The 24,838-nt window shown below is 37.4% G+C and overlaps 1 protein-coding gene across 1 annotated transcript in view; it reads left to right on the top strand.

Annotated features, from left to right (window-relative positions):
• The window catches only part of triob (trio Rho guanine nucleotide exchange factor b), a gene marked incomplete at its 5' end in the record, with an annotated part of 170,021 nt that extends 145,687 nt beyond the window's left edge, over positions 1 to 24,334 (top strand). Inside the window, 23 exon segments of the mRNA XM_081388786.1 lie at positions 1,447 to 1,730; positions 2,784 to 2,954; positions 6,340 to 6,435; positions 6,509 to 6,657; positions 8,044 to 8,110; positions 8,430 to 8,533; positions 8,637 to 8,706; positions 9,898 to 9,987; positions 10,095 to 10,187; positions 10,345 to 10,395; positions 10,554 to 10,631; positions 11,425 to 11,616; positions 11,741 to 11,921; positions 12,325 to 12,971; positions 14,300 to 14,547; positions 17,324 to 17,519; positions 17,523 to 17,577; positions 17,693 to 17,855; positions 19,258 to 19,379; positions 19,450 to 19,522; positions 19,627 to 19,827; positions 19,939 to 20,077; positions 22,047 to 24,334. Coding sequence (XP_081244912.1) covers positions 1,447 to 1,730; positions 2,784 to 2,954; positions 6,340 to 6,435; positions 6,509 to 6,657; positions 8,044 to 8,110; positions 8,430 to 8,533; positions 8,637 to 8,706; positions 9,898 to 9,987; positions 10,095 to 10,187; positions 10,345 to 10,395; positions 10,554 to 10,631; positions 11,425 to 11,616; positions 11,741 to 11,921; positions 12,325 to 12,971; positions 14,300 to 14,547; positions 17,324 to 17,519; positions 17,523 to 17,577; positions 17,693 to 17,855; positions 19,258 to 19,379; positions 19,450 to 19,522; positions 19,627 to 19,827; positions 19,939 to 20,077; positions 22,047 to 22,592 — 4,016 coding nt within the window. The 3' untranslated portion in view covers positions 22,593 to 24,334.
• Positions 24,335 to 24,838: the final 504 nt, after the last annotated feature.

The following is a 24,838-nucleotide window of genomic DNA, read 5'->3' as shown; positions in this document are numbered from 1 at the left end:
GCCTCCACCTCGCGGGAAGAAGCCGCATCGCGGGCTTCCACACGAGGCGGGAGAGCATCTGAATCATCAGACGAGGACTGGGAAGATGACGAATCAGTCCCGAGTCCCGCTGAAAGATCCATCTGCGAGCCCCACGATCTGCGGCGCCGCGTTGCCTCAGCAACGGCGGGCCCAGAACCGCGGGGCTCGCGAGCTTGGCCGCCCTCATCGAACACGGCCAGCCGCGAGCGCAACACCCTGAGCGGCAGCTTATCACACTCGCTACAGGCGGCTCCCTCGAGAGCCGCCCTAGCGTGCTGCACACCCAGACAATATACACAGAGCTGATGTGTGTCCGTGCCCGATAAATAGCGCGGACACGGATGCACACATCGTCTGAACTGCTCGCTAGACATGCTTGTGATGACTTGATATGACAAACAACAGTAAATAGGACAAACAATTCACACAGAGCGCTTTAGCTGAAGAGCAAAAAGCTAACGTGTGTTTGAGCCGGCGTCCCTTTGTAGCTTCCGGGTATGCCGTCATCTACTACGTCATGACGCAGCACCAATCAGGATTGGACAGATTTCATTCATACTTCAGATGCGTTACGCTGGGGGCGTTCCCATAGTGTCGTCACGACGACGACGCAGTGCGAGTTCCCTCGAAGGGGAACTGTGGTACATTGACATTGCAGTAATTCTGTTTTGAGAAATTACTATGTACAGTGGCCCCAAAAAATATTTAGACAATTGAAACTACATATAAACATATTTGAATGTCTATGTGTTATACAACAAAATAAATGGCATTTATTTAAAATAAATAAATACAGAAAGCACGTGTTTTCAAGCTAAATTTCACAAAAAGAAAGTTAGGTTTTAAATTCTAAAATAATCTATGATGTAGCCTATTGATTTGGAAACATAACTTTCTTGTTTTGATTTACTTGTTTTTATTTTTTTATTTTTGAGATTATATCACTGACTTCTAAAAATAATCCTTGCCATGCAAAAATAAGTAGTTAATTTTGAGAAAAGGCCATCATTTGCTTTGGTGATGCCACTTGATTTAATTATGTCATTTAGAAAAAAGTCACCAAAGTCACAATTAAAATGTAAAAGTGTCCAAAAGTATCCAAATATTTTTGCCCATTCATACGTGTGCTGCATGTCTGTATCATATGTTTATTTACATGCAGATTATTTTGTAAATTATGTAAACAATTTAAGAGCATACTATTATTATACTAATAATATGTTATACCATGCTGTTGTTGAATTCTTGTTTTTGATAGACATTATAGATTCATTATTTTATGACTACACAGCTATAACTTCATGTTAGTTGTGATCAAAGTTTTTTCAGCAGTTCAGTAAAACAAAAACACTGACTAGGCCCAGCAAGACATGTAAACACCACTTCTCTCTCTCTCTCTCTCTCTCTCTCTCTCTCTCTCTAAAGACACGCTCTCAGTGTCCAGTAATGAAGGAGGACTTTCGGGCAGTGCCACGCTGCAGCCGGGTCATTTGCAGAGCTCTCCTGGACCCAGACGGCCCGGAAATACTCTGCGCAAGTGGCTGACCAGTCCCGTCAGACGACTCAGCAGTGGCAAAGCAGACGGCCACGTAAAGAAACTCGCACACAAGCACAAGAAGAGTCGAGATGTTCGCAAGAACGCAGACCCCGGCTCACAGAAAGACTCAGATGACAGTGCCGCCACACCACAAGATGAGACCATAGAGGAGGTTGGTGACCAGAAAACCAATAGAACACACAAACCTATTACTTTTGTCAGGTGTATTAGCTTGATGAGCGAATCAGTCAAACAAAAAATCTGCACTGAATTGTGTATCAATGTATATAATTGTTTGCATGCATTCATGTGTATCATTGGAAAGTTTGGGGTCGGCAATATATATATATATATATATATATATATATATATATATATATATATATATATATATATTTTTTTTTTTTTTTTTTTAAGACATTAATACTTTTATTCAGCAAGGATAAATGAATTAATCAAAAGTTACAGTACATTTGATATTGTTACAAAAAATATTTCAAATACATTTTTTATATTTTTTTGTGAAAAAGTATTAGGATTTCCACAAAAAAATAAAACACATTAAGCAGCACAATCGGTTTTTAATTGTGATAATTATAAGAAATGTTAATCAAGCACCAAATCAGCATATTCAAATTATTTTTAAGGGTCATGTGACTGAAGACTAGAGTAATGGCTGCTAAAAAATGTAGCTTTGCCATCACATTTTAAAATACAATAAAACAGTAAATTGTAATGAAATTCCACTGTATTTTTGATCAAATAAATGCAGGCTTTGTAAGCATAAGAGACTTTCAAAAACATTTCAATCTTATAGACCCCACACTTTTGAATGGTATATTCAATTATCTATACAATTGTTTACTTTTTTTTTTTTTTTTTTTTTTGCAACAGTGAAAATGGTTAAAACAGTTTGTAGACAAGTAAATGTCTATGGTAGTTTGTTAGTTCCCACTCCTATCCTGGTAAATGCATTTGAAACGTCAATGAAGGCAGAAGTAAATGTAGCATACTGTGTGTTTTTAAGTGTTGCGCTGTATGATTTGTAACTGTCTAAGTGTTATTTATGTCTTGTGGTTTCCAGTGTAGAGCAGTTATAAATACAGTGCAGCGCTTCCCCTTGTGATATTTTGGTATAAAAATGTGCCGCAGCTGCCGAGCTGTTTCATAGCTTAACAATGTTTATCTCTCTTTCTTTCTGTTTCTCTCTCTTCTGTCCTCACAGAGGATGAGAAATGAGGGCTTGAGCAGTGGCACTCTGTCTAAGTCTTCATCCTCAGGGATGCAGAGCTGTGGTGAAGAGGAGGGAGAGGAAGGGCCAGACTCGGTTCCCCTGCCGCCCCCTATGGCCATCCAACAGCACAGTCTTCTGCATCAGGACTCCCAGGAGGACAAGGTAACTGCTGAAGCATCGCCAAATCAACATGGATGGGTTTTGATTCCATTTTGATTTGATTTTGATTTGAAACCTGCTATTTTGGACTAAACGAAGTAAATAGTTTTTCATAAAGTCAACATGAAATCTTATTTGGCTCTGTTACATACTTAAAACACGTTCTTGGTCTTATCATCATCAGTGCATGTAAAAAAAAAAAATATATATATATATATATTACATATATATAATTACATAATTACATGTAACTAACCCTAAACCAAATCCTAATCCTACCCTATAGTACATGTAGTTGCTTAATATTACTCAGTACTTAAATATATAATTACACTGTAACGATGACACCTTAAAATAAAGTGTAACCAAAAATGTCTTGCATTAAAATGAAATGTAAATGAAACTTGCTCCACCGCACCAGATTCAATTGGACATTGTGTTTTGGCTGATATCACCTAGTGTCAGTGCGGTCAAATCCACAATATTATTAAGACACTATTGCTTGAGAACTGAACTGAGCTGGACGATGCAGACCTGCTTTATAGATGAAATGAACTAATTTAATAATTGATTATCTGACTGAACTTACTTCAGCTGAACAATAACTATTTTTCGCCGTACAACCGAAATTATATTTTCCTGTTATCACTGTAAGGCTTGTTTGAAACAATCTATATTGAATTAACTGCAATATAAATAAAGTTGACTTGACTTGACTTGACTTGACCAAGGCTGTGCAGGCTACAGGTCAGTATTAACTAACAGCCGAATAGGCTACTGTTGTACATCTTACAAACAGTTCAGGGGTTTGAGAGGGTCTGATTATAATTTAACCAACAGTAATTCTGGATTGCGTCCTCCAACAAGTAAATAGGAAATAAGCGAATCAGAACACTGCGCGCCAAACCAGCAGTATGTGCGCAAGCGTGAACCACTAGTGTTTCTGTCTCACTCTGAATCTGCCACTGCATCACATTTCTCTCTGCGTGGCGTGGAGTGTCCGTTTTTATGTCGGCTCTCATGTTAACTGGTTAGAGCTTGTGTTAGAGCACAATGCCTGCGTGACACACACACTTCTCGAGCCGCGCCGAAACCGCGTGCTAGAAATAGAACCGCAACCGACGCCTATTTTTCACGCGACACGCAAGAGTGTTGGAAGTTTTCTGACAAAATAGAAGGCGCAAATACATATTAATAAATTACATTTTGATGCTTGAAAGTCTCTCGGTTTTGACAAATGCATATATAATTGTAATTTAAAAAATAGGCCTAATTATCGATTTTCAAATATTGCCCCTGTCAATAGGCATACAGAACGAAATATTCTGTAGCCTATTTTGCCGTCAATACTGCCGACGTTGTCTTTGCTGTATCAGGCTATATATATTATGTTTAACATCCAAATGTAGATGGTCTGTCGGCGCACAGAGCCACGCAGTCGCAGACAGCACGTGAAGTTCGTGAACACCGAATTCCCTTTTCTTTCTTATCTATTTGTGTTTGAACAGACATGTGCACGAAAAAAATAAGCCAGTGTCCGTCTCAACGAGTTTCGCCGTAAACGCAGTCAAAATAAAACGGATGCGTGTCATTACCGGTATTAGATACGTGCATTCGTCTTAAAGGGACAGCGCCCAATATACCTGCAGCTGTTTGTGTCACCAAAGTTAATCAAACAACAAAAGAGAAAGAGAAAAATCACGTTTTGTCAAAAGATAAACTGTATTAATACTTAATACAGTTAATTTACCTGAAAAACATAAAGCACTGCTTTATTTCTCGTGTATTTGTGTTTTATTGTATTTATATTTGTATTTTGTTATTAGTTTCTATGCAGATGCACTAGGCCTACCCTACACAATTACCCCAATCATCCTAGAATTATTAATTCTTTACAAAAAGAGCTATTCAAATCATCAGGTGAAATTGTTTTCAGGAAGTAGCTGTAAAGCAAGAAGAAGAAGTGCAAGATAGTTTTTCTATTTGACTCTATGTGCCTATAGGGGTGGTTTGGGGAGGGTGGCAATGTAGTATCTGAATATATGCCGCGGGACGAGGGCTTCGATTACCTCTCTCTTTTTTGACCATACATGTGTTTGCACCCCTGATAGTTAATGCAGTAATTTAATGCAGATTCATGTAATAGCAAAACAAATAGGGTAACACTTTATTTTGCAGTGTTTGTTACACATTACATGTAGTTACTATAGTAATTACTATAAATTGTGCTGAATTACATGAAGACTACCTGAACCACACCCTAATCCATGTAGTTAATTATTATTACTCAGTACTTAGATGTATAATTACACTGTAACACAGACACCTTTAAATAAAGTGTAACCGATAGAATTTAAAAACTATATTACTATTGGTATACAGTGAGATGCACTTGGTTGGAATGTGTTGCAAATGCCATTTTATATTGACTTAACCTATGGTAATGATAGCTTAGAAGAAGACCAGTGAGGTCTCTGATAGGCATCTCTAACTGCTGTCTGTTTTCTCTTTGTTTCTTAATGTTCTCCAGCATTATGTTGATTTCTGTTCTGCCTCTGTTTTGTCTCAGTTTCCTTATCTCTCTATGTAGTCTTCTCTCCTCCAGCCGTCTCCTGTTCTTTCCTTCTATTCAGTCTTTTTTCTACTTTTATTCCTCATCCTTGCATATCTTCCTTCTTTGTTTGAATACTCCACGCGTCCTCAGTTGTGCTTTGCCAGAACTTGAGGCACAGATTCAGTAGCATTCTGACTTCTGACTGTCCGTGACCTTTATGTGCTTTTTAATGGAGTATTTGTGTGTACGATCACATGTGGTGGGCCATGTATGCACTTACTCTTTACCCAAAACAACCCAAATCTTCCAAACCAAAGTTCCTACTTCCGTCCCCCCCATATTAGCCCCTGCCACTCTGAAATCAGCCCCCGATTGGCTGGCGAATCCAGAAACCACACTCATTACCATATTTGGAATGGAATGTTTCCGCCTTCAGTGTCAGAACACTACAATGGTGAGCATCGTTGCAGATTCACATAATAAATGAATATTGAAGTCTAGTCAATTATGTAACTAACTATAACCCAAAAGTGAAGTCACTCCACTTAATAAACTAGTCCTCATGGGGGAAAAGACAGGTAGGGCATTTAACATGCAAATTAGACTACTTAGTTAACCAGCAATAAATAATCAATTGATGAGTAAGCGGTATATCCCTTTTGAAACAAGAAAAAAAAAAAAAACGGTGGAAACAAGCCTAAGGTGGTAGTCTTGCTGTTTCCCAACCTGACCAAAATTGTTTGATAATTTCCTTTTTTTTTTATTCATAACATTTATGATAGTCCTACCTTTGTGAGATTCTAAATATTGTCACTTGTTTTCCTTTTTACATAGGCTACCTCCCGTCTGTCTGGACGTCCCAGCAGTTCAGAGACACCGAGTGCAGCTGAACTGGTCAGCGCCATTGAGGAACTCGTCAAGAGCAAAATGGTAGGAGATCACAGTCCATCTTTTCACATTGAATATTTTTGTATTGTCCACTAAATTCTTTTTTCTCTCTCAGAGTCTGGAGGACAGGCCCAGTTCTCTCCCTGTTGAGAAAAGAGATAGCAGTAGTCCTTCCTGCATCCCATCGGATAACTCCTTCCTGTCTTCCTCCTCTCCCATCGATGAGATGGACGAACGCAAGACTGGCTTCCTCAAGAGACGACAGTGCGTCCCTCTCTTATTTTCCTCAGATATTTCCTCTTTATAGTTATTGTTCTTGGTGTAAAATGGGCCTTAAGACAGCACCGAAATCGAATCTCTTCCGTGGAACCTTGTAAGTGACTGATTTGGAATATGAATCACATCAGGGCTTCATTTCGCAATACAAATGATGACACTTTGACCTCTGCACGAAAAGTTTTGCAGATAGTAGCATAGAAGTTTTAAAAAAGCAGGACTGGTACTTAAAAAAATGGCAAAAAAGAGCAAAAGAAGATGAAAGAGGTAACGAGTTTAAGACAGAAAATACCGAGTCATCAATACAGAGTCATACCGACCTGATACATCATAGAAAGTAAAAATAACTTTTTAGACATGAGGGACTCGTTTTAAGACTCCTTACTATGTTGGTAAGCTCTTGTTGAATGTAAATTAGTTCAATAATGATCATTTTAGAATATTGGTTGTACATTACGGATATATCATGCGAATTGCATCGTAATTATTGTGTTTGCTTTAAAAGGTCAGTGGCAAACTGGGTCAAAGCTATAGTCTGACATTTGAGCATCACATTATAATGCTTTACATTGGGTTGAGTTAACTGTAGCTTCAAGATTTATTCCATAGAGTTCAATGCATTGAGGAACATTAGCTACAGTATGTTTCCATCCAAAGTTTAACTATTTAACTTATGCACAAAATCACATAAAACATTTACGAATAAAGCACAGTGAGTTGAAGAGGACAAAGTTGTCGCTTTCTGATAAGCTGGCACTAAAAATCAAGGTCGTACTAGGTGTACTTGCAGTCCACTTACCTTAGAAAGTGCTGGGTAATATAAGGTAACTGCATGGGTTAAGGCAGGGGTCTGCAACCTATGGCACGCTGAGGGTTAATCACTGGCACGTGAGCAAAAGTTAGAGAGATGTATGTATTTCATTCAGAGAAAGTATCTCGTGCTGTACCTGCATATAGATGTACATTTTGAGGTAATCATTCCTCATAGTAACACAGCTTGTTATATTAAGGTAGGAGTTATACATACTATTAAGCGTGAGAATTAAACTGCGCAAGTCAATGTAAGCACGCTGCTTTTACAAACCATTAGTGCGACCACTGTGCATCACACACACACAAGTTACTGACTGATAGCAAACAGCTTGTTCTGCTGAACATAGTCAATGCTATAAATGTCATGTGAAAGGGTGCATAGGCAGCATTGATTCCTGTAGAGTACTATAATTAGCATTAAAAAAATACGTAGCACTCTCAAATATTGAGTACATTTTAATACGATTTCATAATTAGAAATATTTTTACAGGTACTAAATGTGTTTCTTTTCACTCCACCTGCCATTTTGGTTTAAATTGAAATGTTCTTTTCTTTTCCAGTTATGTTCTGCTGGAACTGGTCGAGACAGAGAGGGACTACGTGAGAGACCTTGGTGCAGTCGTGGAGGTGGGATTATATTCAGTTCTTTTAACAAACACCGCACTGAGATCACTATGGTGACCACTTATAACCGAACACATTAATTCAAGTAAAAATAATTGCCAGCTGCTTTCAGGGTTAAGTTCTGTTTGTTCAATAGTCTATATCTATTGAGGGCTTACACAACTTGTTGTGAATTGATTACATGATCTGTTTGATACGGAGTGTCTCTCTGAAAGGAAATGAGATTGGTTTGGATTTGCTGCTAATTCAGAATGATGGCACCATGTGTTTTATCTGTCACTGTCTACATGGTAACTGTACTCATGTGTTCTGGCACCTGCAGGGCTACATAAGCAGGATGAAGGAGGAGGGTGTACCCGACGACATGAAGGGCAAAGATAAGATTGTCTTTGGGAACATTAACCAGATTTATGACTGGCATAAAGAGTATGTGAAAATGATGCACTCAGCTTCCATCCTTTCAAATACCATTAAGACCCTACTTTAATTTTCTGGCATTAATGTTAATGTAAACCTCTGCTCTTTGTAGCTTATTTCTTAGTGAACTGGAGAAGTGCTTGGAGGACCCTGATAGGCTCGCACCCCTGTTTATCAGACAGGTATGATGTGATTTCACTCCTACTAAAGCCCTATTCGGACGGGACTAGTTTTCTAAACGATGTTTGAATTACAATTCTTATCACTCGCCGTCTGTGATTTCATGTACGATTCGGTCAGGATTAACATCACCATGTTTATTACAGAGGTGGGGGTGTTTTATTCTAGATGTGGGCGTTACAGAAAATTGTGTGCTGTGCTTGCGTGCATCACGAATGACATATGTCTTGTAATGTATCATTTGTTGATATAATTTTAATTTATTATAAAAACCCTATTTAAGTAAACTGCACAAGTTTATAGCAGTGGCTGTTTATAATAAATTTGCAAAAGTGAGAGAAATCTAGATAAGTATCTTAGTCTTACCTGACACATATATTAAAATTGGCAGTCTTAGCAAGTTTCTGCGATTTGGCTCTATTTATTCATTTTGTAATGTTATTTTTTTTCATTGGAGACCATCCATATTGAAACTAATATTGTCAAACGGTAGCTCAGGTAGGTCAAAAAATGCAGGTGGATAAGCATTAGGATAATGCAATATCAGCAATCACAGACATTCGCATTCGGACGGGATTAGATTTCTCAGAGGACCGTTGAGTTTACCGAAAAACTGTAGGTAATTTGCTCTGGAATTTTGAAAAAGATTGTGTGAGATAAACACAGACTTGGTAGATTCAGAGGGGATCAGAAGGCGCAAAGTACTGTGAAACACAAATTTCTCTACGTCTCCCTGGAAAACTAGTCCCGTCCGAATAGGACTCAAGACAACTACAATTGCAGGGTGCATCTGTGTTAAATTCAAAGGTATATATGTATAATGTTTCAATCCATATATTTCATGCCATATATCTAGTCAACAATCACAGTTTTTATACATACAGTATAAGACGATTTTTCTTTTTTTTTTTATGTGTCAGAAAATGCATAATTTATAAAATGAACGGCTTTCTTTTATTCTGAAAATAAACTAATCTGATTGTCATGTTCTGTGTTGGTTTGATTTCCTGTACTCTCAGTTTGTATGTTCTTATTTCCTGTGTTGCGTTCCTCCTGTTTTCTTTGTTTTAGTTTCCATTGCTAGGTTGTTTCTATAGTTAAGGTTGTTTCTATAGTTACTAATAGTTTATTTAGTATGATGATTAATGATAATGATTCTGACTTCTGTCTCTGAAATTTTGTTTTGACCACAGGAACGAAGACTCCACATGTACATTGTGTACTGCCAAAACAAGCCCAAATCAGAGCACATTGTTTCAGAGTACATCGACACATATTTTGAGGTAAGACTCAAGTCACTGTCTGCATCCTGCCTGACATTTTAAACATGAGTCCTGAAAAGTGAGACAGACTCATAACCACACTCATCTTTCCTTTGTATCTTCATCAGGATTTAAAGCAGAGGTTAGGCCACAGGCTACAGATCACAGATCTACTGATTAAACCAGTGCAGCGGATCATGAAATACCAGCTTCTGCTGAAGGTCAGGCAGGGAAATTGCAGAAGCAATGTAGACATTCTTTCTAGTATTACTGACCCCATACATTCTCATCATGCTTATGTGAAGCATGGATGATCTTTGAGAAAAGATATTTTTCTTGTTTTATTCTGAAATCCTTGTTCTGATTGCATAATTTTAGGACTTCCTGAAGTTCTCCAAAAAGGCTGGTTTGGACACAGTAGAATTAGAGGTAAGTGTATTTAAGACATGGGTTAGTATTTAACTTTTAAAAACCACCTAGCAACAACCTACTGTAACAACGACCCACTACACCTTAGTAATACACTGGCAAACATGTTTTAAATGTTAAAAATTTAGTTGTTAACATTGCTGTATGCTCTCTCACAGAAAGCAGTAGAGGTGATGTGTGTTGTTCCTAAACGCTGCAATGACATGATGAATGTTGGACGCCTCCAAGGATTTGATGTAAGATGAATTTCCTTTTTTACAATAAATTATGAGCGTGTAGGTGGTTTTAATGAAGTTAAAAGCACAGCCATTAACAGTTGTATGTACATAAATTAGCAGTAATTCCTTTAATGCTGATTCAGCTAAAAGGCAACAAATCAAACCAAGAATGGCAGCGAATTTTCATCATTCCCTGAAAGAGTTTAGATGCCTGGCAAAATTCACATTCCGAGCAACTAAAACACTGACCTTGCCTCCAAATAAAAAACATGGGAGCATCACACAATATTTTGAAATAGACTGCATAGAGAGTCATGTTGTGAATGTTTATTATTACATTTTTTTACCTAAGGCACAGTCACATTTCATAGAGATTTTGTGTGTAAATAGTTTTTATACTGTTGTTGGGATGTATGAAGCAGAGCTCACACAATCGTAATTTTCAAACAAAGCAGCTTTCTGTTTGTTAACGTGGAAAATCCACATGACTAACTTGAACCTGTTGTGATATCTGTATAGGGAAAAAATGGTGCCCTTACTCAAAATTCCAGATCATGTTGATTCCTATTGAAATGACTGGATTTCACATGTGAAAATTTGCCACAAAAAAAAACAAACAAAAAAAAACAATGGTAAATGTGACCACACCTTGAATATAAATAAGCCTTTACCCTGGGATGGATTACTAAGAGTCTCATTTTCGTTTAATACTTTTTATTACAGTTTTTTACTTTTTAGTGGTGTTTGCACATTTTAGGGAGTTTTAACTTTTCTGTGGACTGAACATTGTTTATTTTATGTTTGTGTTCAGGGTAAAATTGTAGCCCAGGGCCGACTGATTCTCCAGGACACCTTTATGGTCTCAGACCAGGACGGTGGTCTCCTTTCTCGCATGAAGGAGAGGCGCGTCTTCCTCTTTGAGCAAATAGTTATCTTCAGTGAACCTCTGGATAAAAAGAAGGGCTTCTCTATGCCAGGTTATCTGTTTAAGAACAGCATAAAGGTGTGTAGACAGAACCACTGCTGTTGAAAACACTGTGCTCAAGACACAGCATAGCAACTAAAGACATATCATTCATCTAATTCTTCTTCTGTTATCTCTCTCTATCTCTCTCTCAACTCTGCAGGTCAGTTGGTTGGGTCTAGAGGAGAGTCCTGACAATGACCCTTGTAAGTTTGTTTTGACCTCAAGGTCATCAACTGGCAGTACAGAACACTATGTCCTCCATTCCTCCAACCGGATGGTTTCCCAGGCCTGGATCCAGCAGATCAGCAGCATCCTGGAAAACCAGAGAAACTTCCTCAATGGTAATGCAATTTTAGAGTTTCCAACAAAGGAGGTTATTGGTTAAATATCTGTAAACCAAAAGGTTGTTGGTGTTAAGCCCCACAAACTATCTTAACCTCAAGTTGGTCCTGTGGGATTGTTCCTGTAATGTGTTTACTATATGTTGCTTTAGACCAGGGGTATCCAATCCTGCTCCTGGTGTGCCAACGTCCTACAGAGTTTAGCTCCAAGCTTCCCCAAAACACATTGATTAGCTGTTTCAGGTGTGTTTAAATAGGACTGGAGCTACACCCTGTAGAATAGTGGACCTCTGGGAGCAGGATAGGACAGGATAGAACATTGTTGAGAACATTCAGACATGAAAATGTCTCAGATGATTGAGTTATAGTATTTAACCTAACTTGTCTCTTGTTGTCCACTCAGCACTAACTTCACCCATTGAATACCAACGGAACCATGTTGGAGCAAGTGGTCTTGGAGGACCCAGCAGCAGTGGACTTCCAGGGGGTAGCAGCAGCTCTTCCATGGGTCCCGGCTGTGGCTCCCGATCCCGAGCTTCCCGAATCCCTCAACCTTCCTCTCGTCTCCCTCAGCCTGTGCAGCACCACCACGCCCCTACCCCAGATGACCGCACTTCAGGTACGTGCCCTCTTCCTGACCAGGACCTTAACAGTGAGGTCCCTAGGATGCGGGTCCTGGAGAGCCCCTTGAAGGAGCTACGCGAGGAAGCCCAATCAGGGACACCTATTCCAAGAACTCCAGTTGCGTCCCAGTCTCTCACCCTAACGAAGCCTCGTCTAAGAGTCCCATCACCCATTCTCTCCCCCTTGAACCCTCAGAACTTTACACCTTTCACACCAGGCATCCAAGCCCAGAAGGGTTCCCCTTTTTGGGTCTCGATGCCAGCTTCTCCCACTGGCAGGCCTGGCTCTTACACAGAGCAGAGTGACACGTTAAGTCGCAACCAGTGTCAGACTCGCAGGCACTCAGCCCACAGTAAGGAGTTGGACCGCATCAGTACTTGCTCCTCCACCAGTGAGCAGTCCCTGCACTCCACTCACAGCAATGGGGTAAGAGCCAAACTCTAGCTCCTGGCTTCAGTGAGGCCTAGTCCTGCTTCACCTCCACCTCCAGCTTCATACTAACCCGCTGGGGTGTGTAATTGTGCCTGGTCCTAAAAGAGGATTCTCACAGGCTGTTGTGGATATTAACTGGCCTGGTTTGACTGTGCTGAGCAACTAACAATGTACACTGTTAAACAGGATAACTCCTCAAGAGTTTCTCAGAAACTCTGTGCATCCATTGACTATTTCTGCTGATTCTATCTGCTTTGAACTGGCAGGATTTTCTTTCCTTAACAGCCCGTGAAGACCTAATATGCAAGCATTGGGAGCACGTAAACCAGCCAACTAACAATTACTAACACTTTTTTTATTTATTTTTATTAACCTGCTTACTGCTTTTTTGGCAGATTTAAAAAAAAATTCTTTTTGAAAATATCCCCGACAATATCCCCATAAAATCCCCTGCAGGCTTACACTGTATTTCCTATTGAAACAAGAACATATCAAAGGGTTTATTCTTTTTTTAAAATAGCAAATAGGCTTTGGTACATCACAGTCATGAACAGTAATTTATTACTTGCAAGTCAGAAGCAGGCAGTATTTGAGGTAATGATATTCTCATTCTATAAAAACATTTTATTGGACAAAAAATCTGGGTTCTCCCAAAGTGCAGTATGAGTCATTCATGTATTTTGTCTGTTTCCTGAAAGAGAAAGATTGTACTTTAAATGTGTTTATCTATTCAAATATATTTTGTCAACTTTTAGCAGTCCACTAGCAAATAGATGGTCATGAAGTTAAAAGACATGGACTAAAAGCCTCAAAACTCAAATATTGATTTCATGATGACTTGAAGGGTTAGATTTCCTCTCCTAACCAACAGAACTTAAAGGGTAATCACACTGACGGTAATTTGCTTCAACAAAGATGCCAGAAGTTATTCATTTTTAATGAGTAGGTGATTAGAAGCAACATGAGCAAAAAAGATAGTTGGCGATGCAACAAAGTTTAACATGTGCCAAGTTCCAACGACTATCGGTAGGAGCATAGACATTGTAACCAACAGTACAGCATCTGAGCAGCAATTTTAAGTGTGAACTGTCAGTGTGAACGACTCTAGTGTATCTCGAAAGAGGTTCTTGTAACTAAAAATGATTTTGCTTTATAAATAATATTTTCCTTGAACTGCTCTCACTTGCTTCATTCATGCTCTCTTAAATGTCCAGCTTACTAAATGTTTCAACACATTTCACATACAAACATATTGAATAAAATGTAAATCATGTCAAATGTGTGGTGTTATGCTGACGTTTTGCTTATGTTTCTGCTCTCAGAGTGAAAGCAGCAGCAGCAGCAGTGTGTCGACCATGTTGGTGACCCAGGACTATGTGGCTCTAAAGGAGGATGAGATCAGTGTATATCAAGGAGAGGTTGTGCAGATATTGGCCTCTAACCAGCAGAACATGTTTCTAGTTTTCCGTGCCTCGACAGATCAAGGCCCAGCAGCTGAGGGCTGGATCCCCGGTTACGTTTTGGGTCACACCTCCACCATCATTCCCGACTTCCCCGACGGAACCCTCAAGTGAGGATTGGTTATTATTTGTTATTTATTACAGATGGACTAAGTAGTCAGATCTACTGTAGGATGAAGAAGCACCATATGGTTTGACTTTTTTTTTATGCACAATGTCAGCAATGTAATGTTTGCTTACCAGGGGTAACCTTAGCCATGTGTGATACTATTGGCACATGGAGGCGTAATCACTGGCACGTAAGCAATTAAAGCTAAATTAAAAAATGTAATTAAACGGGTGCGATAATTATTTTGTTTATTCTAGAAATACTAAAGTAATTCACATCTGCCAAACAGCTATCTTTGTGGTTAGGTTTAGGGTACCTTCAGCTTCACAGCGTTTTGTCGTATTGTTACTAAACTGCTTGTGTGTAGTGCAATTTGTATAATAACAAAAATAATAATATTCATTCATTTAGGGTATAAGGGTATTCAGGGATTAAGGAATTCATTAATGGATATTTATGGAAGCTTGTTTCAGCCACAGATTATAATTTTAAAAGATAATTCACGCAATTCTGACTTTATGACTCTTGCTACTTTATATCACACAAGTCAGAATTGCAACTTGTGAAGAGAAAAAAAAGTCGCAATTACCTTTTTTATTTTTAATTCTGTGGCGGAAACAAGCTTCTATAGATATTTGCTTTATATTAAGTGTAAAAAATGTTTTTCTTTCGAGAAGTTAGTAAATGCATCAGAAATATCTTGTCATTTACTTCCATACAAATAAATGGCCTTTCTTACTATTATATTATATTATATTATATTATATTATATTATATTATATTATATTATAGTATATTTTATTATATTATATTATATTATATTATATTATATTATATTATATTATATTATATTATATTATATTATATTATATTATATTATATTATATTATATTATTTGCTTTATACATTTACAGCAAAACCCAAGCAGTTGTAGCTTAAAATTAAAGTCAAGTCAAAATAACAGTAGATAAATATGAATTTTATTATGAACCATGCTGAAAATCAGCCTGTTACTTACATACTTACATACTGTTACTTGAGGTAATTTTTAAATACAAGTCCAAATATTTTAATTCAATCAACTAGTTAGATTACATTTGATTGGAAAACAAAGGATGTGATGTTCAGAACATGGTACAGTAATTATGATAGTGGGAAGCGATGCCCCCTGGGGGCGTTTTAGCCCACAGACTAGGTTTAAAAAAAAAATTATGTAATTCTGAAAATATAATTACAGTATATTTTCCTTAAATAACATGTACTCCCTAACTACAGGCCTTACTATTCTCATGTCACATAACTGTGATGTTCTGCAAAACAACAAGCTTTAAAACACTTTATTTTTATTACTGCTGAAAATTAGATCACTCACCGTGAAATCCGTTTTCTCTCAATACATCATCTCATATACATCATTCTTGTCAATATAGTCCATAGCGACAACAAAAATGTATCTTGACTCCATCTAGGGGTTATTATATTATATTATATTATATTATATTATATTATATTATAGTACATGTTATTATGTACTATAATATATGTACATGTAATGTGAAGTTGTTACAGTTTAATTAATCAAATGTATTAAAATGTATTAATTAAGTACATGTACTTACTTTAGGGTTAAGATTAGGGTTAGTTGCTTGTAATTATGCATAATTTACTGTTATTACTATAGTAAGTACATGTACACAATATAAAGTATTATATTATATTATATTATATTATATTATATTATATTATATTATATTATATTATATTATATTATATTATATTATATTATAGTACACGTTATTTTAATGTGAAGTTGTTACAGTTCAATTAATCAAATGTATTAAAACGTATTAATTAAGTACATATTATGTTGTGGCGAATTCATAGTTCTTTTTGGTTCAGGTCTCAAAGTAGTTTCTCAGAGTCGAGGTTCCAGGTCAGAAGAATTAACTTTATTGACAAGCAACAAAGTGAGAAGCCGGCCGGCCGTCCGGACATCTGAAGTTACAATGGCCAGTGTTCATGTCTTATATTTTTTCTTATCGCTAGGTGCCCAATGGGCACCCTCAAATCTATCTCTTCCCCTCTGTCACGCCTGGTGACCTTGGCACAGCCAGACATGACTTCTCTATTGGTCAAACCTCACACAATGGTGCTCTGTTGGTTCAATATTTTGACACTTTGCATTGCTGATGCAAGCTGGTTATTTTTCATTCTCTCATCCTTTCTCAGACCTATTTTGTCATGCTTGTCATTTTTCATTACATCATACTTAGACATGAATCAAGGAAAATTCTCCAACAGTACTTACTTTAGGGTTAAGGTTATCCCATCAACCTTCTATAATACATTTCAAAATTTAAGAGGATACTCAACATAAATGTTGAATGGGACTTGATTGAAAAAAATGTAAAAACGTCTAGGTTATGTAACCACGCTTCCCTCAGAAGTGAAACTCTACACTGCATCGTCAGTTCCACTTCGAAATGGAAATAAAAGAGAAGTTATTTTGATTAAAATGATGATGCTTTTGAGTAATGTGCACTGATGAATTGTCTCAATAAAACAAAGAATGTGTATTAAGCATGTAAACAGGTTCATTCTGAGTTCACGTTGACCTTTAATTTACTACAAATTAAGTAAGTGCGAAAACATCCGCTTATGACTCACTTAGAAGAGACACAGTTTTAAAAGGATGTTGACGTCTTGTTTGTTGTCTAATATTTATAGTCTAACTTTGAATTAGTTGTCACAAGAACAGTGCTATTTTTGTCATACAGGAAGTCTTCATCGTGGCACACAGCTCTCCGCATCAGACGAAAGTCCGAAAAGAGAGACAAAGAGGGCAGAAAAGAGAACAAACCAGAGAATGGCTTTCGCAAGTCTAGAGATGGACCCGCCAATAAGGTTTCTGTAAAGGTACAGTCTGATGATTCATTGTGTAATTCAGTTCTTGGTTTTGACATATTTTACATATGAAACCTTACATTGTTGCTTTTTTTTCAGCTTTTGAATCCCAACTACATTTATGATGGTAAGTAAGAATATTGCTCTTTCGTTCTTGGAAATCTCTCTGAATATATTGAATCCGTTTATGTGTCATAATGAAACAGCCATATGACTGTGTGTTTCTGAATTGCTGGCAGCAGTTCCCCCAGAGTTCACGGTCCCCCTGTGTGAGGTGGTGTGTGACAGGGGTGACAGTGTTACTCTCCGCTGTAAGATCTGTGGGCAGCCCAAAGCCTCGGTCTGCTGGAGAGGGCCTGACCAGAGCACTCTCAGCAGTGGTGGAAGATACACACTCACACACAGGTAAAACCAGTGCACAGTGTCATGCTGTTATACAGACTGCAGGTGGCGCTTTTGCTTTGTTTTCTGATGGAATGTATTGTGAGAGATGAACAGTCATTTCGCTACTTTCATTTGAACTGTTTACTGAAAGAAACTTGGTACGTGCTAAATGTTATTTCCATGCAGTTGTCTTCGTGTTGTCCGTTGACTGCATTTGGTCATTTGGACGAAAACAAGTTCATTTACTTTTTTTATTTATTTTTATTTAAATCTTTCATTTAATTTTTTACAATTTGTCATTGATGTCGGTTAGACAAAATGGTAACACTTTACAATAAGGTTCATCAGTTAATGTGTTTGATTTTAATAATGTATTAGTAAATGTTGAAATTAACATCAACTAAGAATAATAAATGTTGCAGAAGTATTGTTCATTTTATTTAAAGGTAGTTAACTAATGTTAACTAATGAACCTTATTGTAAAGTGTTACCAACAAAATTAATCTCTCATCTTGAAACGTAGATTATTTCCTTTGTGAGCAAAATTCCTGATTACAATTTTTAAATTTTAGAATTAAAATGTAAGTGCACTAAATATCAAATCTTTAAGGAATAGTTCACCAAAAAATGAAAATGATCCCCTAATTTACTCACCCTCAAGCCTTCCTAGGTTTATATGACGTTCTTCTTTCAGCCAAGCACAGTTTTTGAAGCTCCAAAAAGCACATCCATTCATCATAAAAGTAATTCATACAACTCCAATGCCAACTCTATTCACTCCCATTGTAAAGCTTAAGAGCCAGGATATTATTTAATATAACTCTGATTGTGTTTGGCTGAAAGAAGAAAGCCATCTACACCTAGGATGGCTTGAGGGTGAGTAAATTATGGGATAATTTGAATTTTTGGGGGAACTATTCCTTTAATTAAAAATTATATTGGTTATCAAAAAAAGCTTGGTTAATAAAAAGTAAAGCGTAAAAAAACAAAGTTGTAATGTAAAAATATAAGAAGTGAAAATGTACAATAATCAACAATCGCTTCCAAAATAAAAAGTTTGTGTTTACACAATATATGTGTGTGTACTGTGTATAATTATTATACACATGCATGTATATAATTATTAAAAATGTATTATTTATATATAAAATATTTATATATAATATAAATTATGTATAAATATATTTATACAGTTGTATATACATGCACATGTTTATTAAATATATACATACATATGTGTGTATACAAGATAATTATACACAGCACACACACATATATTATGTAAACACAAACTTTTATTATGGATGCGATTATTCGTTGCCCAGCACTAATCTAGTAATCCAGAGAAGCATGTTTTGAATATACAGAACAACGCTGGTTTTGCAGTTAATTATTGTGTTGTAATTATTCACTTTTTATTCAGTGAGACAGGGGAAGTGACCCTCCGTATCTCACCTGCCGCTCTGGACGACAGTGGCACCTACACCTGCATCGCCTCCAATGACGTGGGCTTAGTGACATCATCAGCCTACCTCAGAGTCATCGGTCAGTTGATTTCCGTCCCCAGTGTTCAACTGTACCAGCAGAGTCACTGACGGTGTTGGTTTTTTCGTAGGCACTTCCTGTGACGGTATCCTCTGGAAGGATAACTTTGAGTCCCTCTACACTGAAGTCATGGAACTGGGGAGGTACCGTACCAATCAAATATCCTCACATACTGGATTAGCTAAATGAAGATATAAAATAAAACATACTTATTTATCTTTAACATTTGTTTCCCGTCCGTCTGTAGAGGCAGGTTTGCCGTCACTAAGTGGTGTGAGCAGAGAGGAAGCAGGCTATCAGTGGCCGCTAAGCTAGTAAACAAGAAGCTAATGCGTCGAGAGCAGGTGGTTCAAGAGCTGGGCGTCCTCCAGTGTCTTCAGCATCCGCATCTGGTGGGCCTGCTGGACACCTTTGAGACCCCAGCCAGTTATGTTCTTATCCTGGAGATGTACGTGGACTTCTTTTCTTTATCTGTAACGATATAATCTTCTCACACGTTAATGATTTAGGAAAGTGTGAGTGTTTTGTTGAAACACATTTTCTCTTTTTTGCTTGTCAGCGCTGATCAAGGTCGTCTCCTGGACTATATTGTTAGCTGGGGGAACTTGACTGAAGAAAAGGTGTCTCTTTACCTACGGGATGTTCTAGAAGCTTTACACTACCTTCACGCGTGCAGGATTGCTCATCTTGACTTGAAGGTGGGCCTTCCCATTGAATTATTCTTTATAAGTGTGTAGATCATTTGGGGAAGCAAGCTGCAAGATGGTTTAAAATGATTTAAATGAAGACGCTAACAACCTATAAAATCAGATAAAACAGTTAAAGATCAAGATGTATTTCTTGTTTTAATCTGTTCCCTCAAAAACTTCAAAAACAGTCATTTTTATTTTAAAACAAACGGAATATTAAAGACATTTTAAAAGTGTGATTTTCTAGACCTAAAAAAGTTTGGTAACAATAAGGTTTCATTAGTTAACTTTAGTTAACATGAACTTAAAATGAACAATACTTCTTCAGCAATTATTAATCTTAGTTAATGTTAATTTCAACATTTACTAATAGGTTATTGAAATCAAAGGTTGTTTTTGTTAACATTAGTTAATACACTGTGAACTAATATGAACAAACAATGAACAGCTGTATTTTTATTAACTAACATTAAAAAAAATATTGTAACAAATGTATTTCTCATTGTTAGTTCATGTTAGTTAATACATTAACTAATGTTGACTAATGAACCATATTGTGATATAAGTGTTACCGAAATTTCTAGAATGAATATCATTTTTGTAGTTATGTTAATCTGTAATATATTTTGTCAGGTGTGTGTGTGTGGGGGGGGGGGGGGTGTACACATCATACTAATACTGTACACATCATGTAGATTCATTAGTCATAAAAAGTGTGAACCCTGAAGAACATTCAGTGCATTTATTTTACACTGACATCATCTTAATAACAAGGGCTAACAATAAAAAGCTTCATACATTGTCTTAAATAATAAAGACTATTAAAATCAGGGAGGAATTTAAGCAATAGTGAAAGCATAGAAGAAGAAGTTTGATGAGTCAACAGGATGCCGTAAAATGCTTACAGAACAAACGCTTTTAGCATGTAAATGTCAAATTAAATAGAAAGTTTGTCACTTAAACCCAAAAAGATGAACAAGGATATTTCAAATGCAAATAACTTCTTCCTGGTTACAGCTATTAGTCTAAACACAAACAAATGCATTAAGAGTAAAAATAAAATTGCATAAATAAATTCTTCCATGCCGTGAATATTAATTTAAGCATTAGACACAGGGTTTTAAGAAACTAGGGTGTGTAATGGTATATGGACAATTTAGTTAATAATTCAATAACAGATGACAGACAAAGATAATCCCAGTAAAAGAGATTAATCTAAAAGGTACATTTGTTCTACAGGAATATGAATATATACATATTTAATTGCCCATATTTGAATTGATGATATGTCATAATGGCATCACTATGCATTCAAGAATGATTTCAAACCAATAGCCTTTAGGTCTTGATAAAATTCTAAAATGTCTGAAATAATTCATTCAATTATTGAATAATGCGTGTCTTCTGATCTCCCCCTTTTTTTCTCTACATATGCTAAAATGTACAACCATGTTCTTAAATGTTTGGAATTTTGTAATATGTAGAAAACCCTATTAATAAATTGAGGGGGACAAATGATTGAAGTGTTTTAGACCCTATGAATTACAAAATAATTAAATTTTAACACGATAATAACACGAGCAACACCATGTTTGGCTTTCTGTGCCAATTTTTGTGGGAATCTTACCCCAAGGTCAACAAATCCCTCATTAACAAATAGACCAAAAAAGATCTTAGATCACTGTATTCAAGAGACAAAGCTATTTTGACCGACTAAATCTCACAAATGTTGATATTCAGATGAAAATTAAGAGCATAGGCATTCATTTAGTGTTGAGATATGTGTGCCATCTATAGTTAAAGAAGAAAAAAGGTGAGGGGTCATCTTACCCTGTACTGTAATTTCTTTAATTTTTGACCTCTCGATTGCATCATTCTAAAGTCAAACGTTCTGTATATTCTATATGCTATATTCTAATGTTTTGACCCTGTCAGGCATCCATTTCTCCTCATTATCCCATACTTGTGTGTCTTCCAGCCAGAGAACGTTTTACTGGAGCAAACGTCGACCCAGCCTCTAGTCAAACTGACGGACTTCGGTGACGCGGCACATCTCTCCAACATCCCTCACATCCACCCTCTGCTGGGCAGCCCAGAGTTCTCGTCCCCCGAGCTGGTGTTGGGTGAGCCGGCGGCTCTGACCTCTGACCTCTGGAGTCTGGGAGTGCTGGCGTACGTCATGCTCAGCGGGGCGTCCCCGTTCCTGGACGAGAGCGTCGAGGAGACCTGCCTCAACATCTGCCGCCTCGACTTCAGCTTCCCGGAGGAGTACTTCCGCGGCGTGAGTCAGGTGGCGCGGGACTTCCTATGCGTTTTACTCCAAGGAGAGCCTTGCAGACGTCCCACTGCGCAGGTCTGTCTACGCGACGAGCCCTGGCTGAAGCCCAGCGTGGCCTCCGCCGCAACTCGCCTCGACACTTCCAGACTCATCTCTTTCATAGAGCGGAGGAAACATCAGAACGACCTGCGACCCGTCGCCAGTTTCCGAGCATTCCTGCGTAGCCGCCTGCTCAGCCAGACCTGAGAGAAACGTAGAGGGGGAATACAACAGTAATGTTCTCCTGCAGATCTGAGTGGGATATGGAGGAAGGCTGTTGAAAATCTAGAGCATAAATGGGAAATATGCTGAAATCTCATCCTCGTTTTAGAGTCATTCTGAAATGGTTCTGGGTCTCTGTTACTGTAACTGCTGCTGACAAATCTCTGAAGTCCCCTTTCCCACAGTTCAAAAATGCATTTCAGCTACATGTTCGTTCTCTCTTTGTTTGAACAACACTCACAAGAAGAAGAAAAGAGTGATTTTTTAAAGGTTGTTCCCTGAGCCAGAAAGGTTTAGCCTTGTGTTGCTTCAGAGGAGTACTGTAATTCGAATAGCTACATACATTCAGGAAAGATTGCATTTTGTATAAACCATGTAAAGAAGCACAGTAAAGATGATATCTTTATCCTGAACGTTTTGGAGGAATTTAAAGGGAGACAAAATCGGTTAAATTACGGTGTTCATCTCAAGTTTCATGTTTGATAAGCATACAGTCATTTTGGAAAGCAATCATAACAGCTGCAACTCTTTCAGACAAGGGGAGTAAAAGATAAGCTTTTCGTTTGGATTCGCATCTGTCTATCAGCCTTATGTTGTAAATAAACTGGACCTGCCTTCATTCGTGTTTATTTGCTGTGTTTGAAATGCGTTCTCATTGGCTGTTCATGACCTTCAACTGACCAGTTAGAATACAAGCTGGAAACCCACAGAAGGCAGGAAGTGCCAGTAAGCAGAGCAAATGTGCACTCTTTGTAATTTGTTGAAATGTGCAATGTTTGAGCTTTTACATTTTGCAGCTATTTATAACGATTCGTGTTAAATCGACATGTATCGGCCACTGCGAGTTGAGATATGTTTCTGTGGCTCTTTTGCTGAGTTCTCTGTGTTCAGTATTATGTTGTAAACTTAAGCCTCATTGGTGAAAATCATTTGTGTCTGTCACACTTTTGTTATGAATGTCATTATTTTTCATCGTTATACCAAAGTTAATCCTCATGTACCTAAATGCTTCTTCTCCCTGTTTGGTGGTTATGATTTGTAACAATAAGTTATGAATGCAATTCGGACTCCTAGAGCAGGAGTTTACATGTATTGATTGTTGATTTATTTATTGTGTCTTTTTAAGTTAGTAGTGCTTCATATGGTCAGATTATTTCCATATCTGCTCATTGCAGCAGTTGTCTGTTAATATAAGGTTGCATGACTAAACGATAATAATACTTATTATTTGTTTTCATTTCACCTTGTTTTAAAATACGATGAGATGAGTTGTTCCCGTGTACTATATCCGTTGTACAGGGAGAAAGAACCAAGTTAACTGCCTCCAAATTGTGGGTTCAAGTTTTGAGGCAAACTGCAGTGGAATTAATAATTACTCCAAATGGCAACTCTTGTCACTAAAACCTATTTGCAGTTATTTTATTGCTGACTATAAAAGGAGGTTAAAAAAATAAATAAATGCTGGGACAGTAATGTTAGTATGACTTTTCATGTTTTATTTAAGTTAGTTTCTCATAATGTATAGATGTACAGACACCATAAAAACCTGGACGTAGCGACACCCTGTTTTTTACATAACGTCAGTTTGAATGTTTTTGACTCGATGTTAATTTTGCATGTACATTTCTTTGTACAGAAACCATACATGTTTGCACATTCTGTGCTGTACATAAGTTACTTTACCCTCAGTTATTTTTGAGATTAAACATCTGAAACATTTTATTCGTACGACTCGTCTCAAATGTCTTCGTTTATAAGCCAGTAGGCTACTCGTGTGTGTGTGTGTGTGTGTGTGGTTTAGGTTGCCGTACAGTAAGAAGTCGCGTATACATCTAAACTGTTCGAAGGATTCATATTTTTACATATTTCCTGTCTAACTCTCGTGAGACCTCACCCAGGCCATGTGAAAACCATCCGGAGTGGCTGAGGAAACATGCAGGTGTGAAAGCTGCATCTGCAGACTGTGATCTTGGTCAGATCCCACAGATAAACGACTAATTAAATCTCCCCTGAACTTATCGTGGAGATCTCAGCGTGTGCAGGCAACTTTAAACACGTCATCAGTGTATTATTATTATTATCTTTTTTTTTTTTTTTTTTTTGCATAACGAAAACAATCTCAAAAATCCATGCACGCACATTGATTTTATTACATTTAACCAGACACCTATAAAATATATTCCCACTGTCTCTTTTTGTGTGCATATGCTGTTTTTTGATAGGCTATGGCT

This window comes from Scardinius erythrophthalmus (assembly GCF_964197995.2).
Source record: "Scardinius erythrophthalmus genome assembly, chromosome: 16".
NCBI classification, from domain to species: Eukaryota; Metazoa; Chordata; class Actinopteri; order Cypriniformes; family Leuciscidae; genus Scardinius; species Scardinius erythrophthalmus.
This window is presented reverse-complemented; position numbering and strand designations above follow the sequence as displayed.